Here is a 5,634-nt window from a genome sequence, read left to right as displayed (position 1 = left end):
GCTGTGGCTCAAGTGGTAGAGCGCTAGCCTTGAGCTGAAGAGCTGAGGGACAGTGCCCAGGCCCAGAGTTCAGGCCCTATGACCAGACCCAAAAAAAGGAAAAAAAAGAAAAAAGAAAGGAAAAAGTTCTCTAATCCCTTTCAAAGCACACACACTTAGAGGAAGTAGTGAGGGCTCATCTCACTGAGAGCACCATCACCTACTTATTTAAGCAAGAAGTTTCAAAGCTACTTCCATTTCTTCTGGTCCCCTATTCCTTTTCAGTGGTGAAGTCCATTCCTCTACTTCCTGTACCTTTCAAATAAGATTCCCTTCTTAGGGGCTGGGAAGGTGGCTCAGTGGTAGAGTGCTTGCTTTGCATGCCTGAGGCCCTGGGTTCCATTCCTCAACACCACATAAGCAAAAAAGCTGGAAGTGGCACTATGGCTCAAGTGATAGAGTGCTAGCCTTGAGCTGAAGAGCTGAGGGATAGCGCCCAGGCCTGGAGTTCAGGCCACACAACCAAAAAAAAAAAAAAATTAAAAAATTCCCTTCTTAGCAGTTATCTTTCACCGCTCTCCAGGACCTTTGTCTTCTTGGAACCCCTGCAAGGGTCTCCTATCTGATTTCTTTGCCCCCTAGTCTGTATTAGTATTATTAATTGTCAGTCCTGGGGCCTGAACTCTGGGCCTGGGCACTGTCCCTCAGCTCTTCAGCTCAAGGCTAGTGCTCTACCACTTGAGCCACAGCACCACTTCCGACTTTTTTCTTTATGTGGTGCTGAGGAATTGAACCCAGGGCCTCAGGCATGCAAGGCAAGCGCTCTACCACTGAGCCACCTTCCCAGCCCCTGTAGTTTAGATCTTATCCCTGGCCCCTTACTCTTGTACTTTTTGCTCCCTGTCTGCCATGATGGTCTGCTTCACCATGGACATGAAAGCAAGGGATCTAGCCAGACATAGATTCAAACTTCTGAAACTTGAAGCTGAAGTAAATCTTTCAAAAAATAAGAACAACAATAATAATAAAGCAAATAAATAAAACCCCAAAGAAACCTATCATCCTTTTAAGTTGTTTATTTCAGGTATTATGTCACAGCAATGGAAATTTAACATATCTACTAAAACATATTTCACTCCTTTTTTGTTGTTGTTGTTGGTCGTGGGGCTTGAACTTTGGTTCTGGGTCCTGTCTCTCAACTCTTCAGCTCAAGTCGAGTGCTCTACCACTTTAGTGACAGGACCACTTCCAGTTTTCTTGTGGTTTATTGGTGATAAGAGTCTCCTAGAGGGGCTGAGAAAGTGACTCAGTGGTAGAACGTTTGCCTTGCATGCATGAGGGCCTGGATTTGATTCCTCAGCACCACATAAGCAGAAAAAGCCAGAAGTGGCACTGTGGCTCAAGTGTTAGAGCACTAGTCTTGAGTTGAATTGCTGAGGGACAGGGCCCAGACTCAGAGTTCAGGCCCCATGACCCACCAACTGGGGGGGAAAAAAAAAGAGTCTCATGGGTTTTTCTTGCCTGGGCTGGCTTTGAACTTCAATCCTTAGATCTCAGCCTCCTGAGTAGCTAGGATTATGGGTGTGAGCCACCAGTGTCCAGCTTCTTTTTTTTTTTTAAATAAAAGAGTAAGTGATTTTTTTTTGATCTGTCGTGGGGCCTGAACTCTGGGCCTGGGCACTGTCCCTCAGTTCTTCAGTTCAAGGCTAGAGCTCTACCACTTGAGGCACAGCACCACTTCCAGCTTTTTCTGCTTATGGCACAGTGCCACTTCTGGCTTTTTTCTTTTTGCTTATGTGGTGCTGAGGAATCAAACCCAGGGCCTCATGCATGCAAGGCAAGCACTCTACCACTGAGCCACCTTCCCAGCCCATAAGTGATCTTTTGGTTCATTATATTTATTAACTTGCAGGGTGATGCAACATCTACTTAACAAGTAGGAAATCTTGAGTTCAAACCTCAATACCAGCACACATACACACCCACCCACACACACACACACACACACACACACACAATATTTTGTGGAGGTTGGCAGGGAATGTGGCTTAGTGATAGAGAGCTTACCTAGCATGCATGAGGCCCTGAGTTCAATTCCTCAGTACCACATAAACAGAAAATGCTGCAAGTGGCGCTAGAGTGGTGCTAGCCTTGAGCAAAAGAAACTCAGAGACATTGATCAGGCCCTGAGATCAAGCCCCAAGACTGGCATAAATAAATAAATAAATTGCAAGGCTCCCTTCAGTAGCACATATACTAAAACCTTATCAACTTGCTTAAAACTTTCTTTACTCCCTACCATCTAGAGGATAAAGTCAAATTCCTTTCCTGGGCTTCAGACCTGATGGCTCACTTTGTGCCTTGGCCCCTACCCATCCTTCTCTGGAAAGCCCTTCACTATGTACTGTGACCACCTAAGCAGGTCTGATTCCTTTCCCTTTCCTGCTGCCCCATCCCCTTCATACTTGTTAATGTGCTGTTCTCCTATAAGAGTTTTAGAGGCTGGAAAGCCACACATCATTGTAATGTTTGTTTCTCAGTGCTTTGCACAGTTCCTAGTACTTGGTGTTGAGTAAGATGATGCTAAGCTTTTTTTTTTTTTTTGCCTGAACTCAGTGGCTGGGTGCTATCCCTGAGTATTTTTTTCTCAAAGCTAGAGCTCTGCCACTTGAGCCAAAGCTCCATTTCAAGCTTTTTCCTGGTTAATTGGAGATAGAGTCTTACAGCTGGCTTCAGACCATGACCCTCTGTTTTCAGCCACCTTAGTAGCTAGAATTACAGCCATGAGCAACCAGCATCTAGCTTGACAAGACTCTTAACACTCTATTTTACCCTTTATTTATTTATTTATTTATTTTGCTGGTCATGGGGCCTGAACTCTGGGTCTGGGTGCTGTTCCTCAGCTCTTCAGCTCAAGGCTAGCACTCTACCACTTGAGCCTCAGCGCCACTTCCGGCTTTTTCTGTTTATGTGGTGCTGAGGAATCGAACCCAGGGCCTCATGCTTGCAAGGCAAGCACTCTACCACTGAGCCACCACTATTTTACCCTTTAGATATTAGCTTCTAATGTGGGAAAAGGAGGCAAGGATCTTTGCTGCCATCCTGACTCAATTCTGCTCTGTGTCTTGTAATTTGAGCCAATTACCTGACTGGAGGTGTGGTTCCCTCATTTGCCATAGGCACCTACCTGGAGAGTTGTCAATGTCAACTGAGCTCCTGACTGAAAGCACATAAGACAAGAGTCCATTCCACATGCAGAACATATTTGATAAAGGTTTATTTCCTGCCCTTGCCCTATGATTGCCAAGAGGCTGCCTAATTTAGTTACATTCCAGTATGGCTCTTGGGTGTTGGAGGGTTGGCTCAGTTGGTACAGTGTTAGTGTGGCTCTTGGCTGGTATCTTATTAACCCTGGCACAACTAAACTCATTTAATTCAACTACAGCAGACAGTACTTGAGCCTTCTTCCAACAGAAAAAAATAATTTTAAAAAATCAGAGGGGCTGGGAAGGTGGCTCAGGGGTAGAATCTTGCCTTGCATGCATGAGGCCCTGGGTTCAATTCCTCAGTACCCTATAAACAGGAAAAGCCAGAAGTGGTACTGTGGCTCAAGTGGTAGAATGCTATCCTTAAATTAAAGAACAGTGCCCAGACCCAGAGTTCAAGCCTCACAACAGACCAAAAAAAAAAAGTCAGAAAGGGATGGGAAGGTGGCTCAGTGGTAGAGTGCTTGCCTTGCATGCATGAGGCCCTGGGTTTGATTCCTCAGCACCACATAAGCAGAAAAAGCCAGAAGTGGTTCAGTGGCTCAAATGGTAGAGCGCTAGCTTTGAGCTGAAGAGCTGAGGGACAGCACCCAGGCCCTGAGTTCAAATGCCACAACCAACAACAGCAACAACAAAAGAGTCTCACAGACTTTTCTGTCCAAGCTGGCTTTGAACTGTGATCCTCAGATCTCAGCTGCTGAGTATCTATGACTATAGGTGTGAGCTACCAGCACCTGGCTTTCCCTTGGCTTTTATTTTGCCCAAGGCTGGTGTACTACCACAGCTCTACTTCCAACATTTTTTTTTTTGGTCCGGTCGTGGGGCCTGAACTCTGGGCCTGGGCGCTGTCCCTCAGCTCTTCAGCTCAAGGCTAGCGCTCTACCACTTGAGCCACAGCGCCACTTCCGGCTTTTTTTTTCTGCTCATGTGGTGCTGAGGAATTGAACCCAGGGCCTCATGCATGCGAGGCAAACACTCTACCACTGAGCCATCTTCCCAGCCCCTACTTCCAACATTTTGCTGGTTCATTGGAAATAAGGGTTTCTCAGATTTGTCTGCCCAGACTAGCTTCAAACCACAATCCTCAGATTTCAGCCTCCTGATAGCTAGGATTACAGGTATAAGCCACTAGTGCCCGGCTAGATTTCTTAACTGATTGATTCCCTGCTCCCCACCTAAAGAAAGCATAGTAACTCACCTCTTGAACTTCTGCTAATTGTGCTTTAGTCATTGCTAATGAGGTATTCCTTTCATATAAGAGCTTCTTAAGTCGAATCACCTCCACATTCTCCTTAATGGAAGCACTGCAAAAAAAAAAAAAAAAGAGGTGTTGAAGCTGGGTTCTGGTGGCTCATATTTGTAATCCTAGCTACTTGGGAGGCTGAGAGCTAAGGATCATAGTTTAAAGCCATCCTGGGCAGGAAAGTCTGTGAGAATCATCTCCACTAAACCACAAGAAAAGAAAAGAAAGGAAGGAAGGAGCTCAGAGACAGTGCCCAGGCCTTGAGTTCAAGCTTCAGGACCAGCACGAGAGAGAGAGAGAGAGAGAGAGAGAGAGAGAGAGAGAGAGAGAGAGAGAGAGAGAGAGGTTGAATATCTGTATTTGAGAGGAAACAGCTCATCACCTATTTTTTTGTATATATGTGTGCCCATCCTGTGTGCCTGCCTGGATGTTGTCTCTGAGGTTTTTTCCTTGAGGTTAGCACCCTACCACTTAAGACATAGCTCTACTTCTAGATTTTTGGTGTTTAATTGAAATAAGAGTCCCAGAGACTTTCTTGACCAGCCAGCCTATCTTCAAACAGATCCTCGGATCTTAGTCTGAGTAACTAGGATTACAGGAGTCAGCCACTGGTGCCTGGCACACCAGTACTATTTTACGTGTGTGTGTGTGTGTATGTGTGTGTGTGTGTGCACGCATGTGAGAGAGGGGGGAGGGGGAGAGAGAGGGAGACAGACAGACAGACAGGCAGGCAGGCAGGCAGGCAGGCAGGTAGACAGACAGACAGACAGTTTGTGTGTGTCCTAGGGCCTGAACTCAGGGGCTGGGCACTGTTCTTGAGCTTTTGTGCTCAAGGCTAGAACTCTACCACTTGAGCCACAATTCCTCTTCAGGCTTTTTTGGTAGTTAATTGGAGAGAAGAGTCTCCTGGGCTTTGATGGCGAAGCTGGCTTCAAACTATGATCCTCAGGGGCTGGGAAGTTGGCTCAGTGGTAGAGCGCTTGCCTTGCATGCCTGAGGCCTTGGGTTTGATTCCTCAGCACCACATAAGAAAAAGAAAAAAGCCGGAAGTGGCACTGTGGCTTAAGTGGTAGGGCACTAGCCTTGAGCTGAAGAGCTGTGGGACAGCGCCCAGTCCCAGAGTTCAGGCCCCACAACCGGACCAAA

The 5,634-nt window shown here is 46.4% G+C and overlaps 1 protein-coding gene across 1 annotated transcript in view; it reads right to left on the bottom strand.

Annotated features, from left to right (window-relative positions):
* Window positions 1-5,634, bottom strand: part of Rpgrip1 (retinitis pigmentosa GTPase regulator interacting protein 1) — a 67,192-nt gene that overhangs the window by 43,125 nt on the left and 18,433 nt on the right. The window contains exon 7 of the mRNA XM_013029667.1: window positions 4,444-4,549. Coding sequence (XP_012885121.1) covers window positions 4,444-4,549 — 106 coding nt within the window. The remainder of the gene's footprint in view (window positions 1-4,443; window positions 4,550-5,634) is intronic.

Source organism: Dipodomys ordii, unplaced genomic scaffold, assembly GCF_000151885.1.
Source record: "Dipodomys ordii isolate 6190 unplaced genomic scaffold, Dord_2.0 Scaffold121, whole genome shotgun sequence".
NCBI lineage: Eukaryota > Metazoa > Chordata > Mammalia > Rodentia > Heteromyidae > Dipodomys > Dipodomys ordii.
This window is presented reverse-complemented; position numbering and strand designations above follow the sequence as displayed.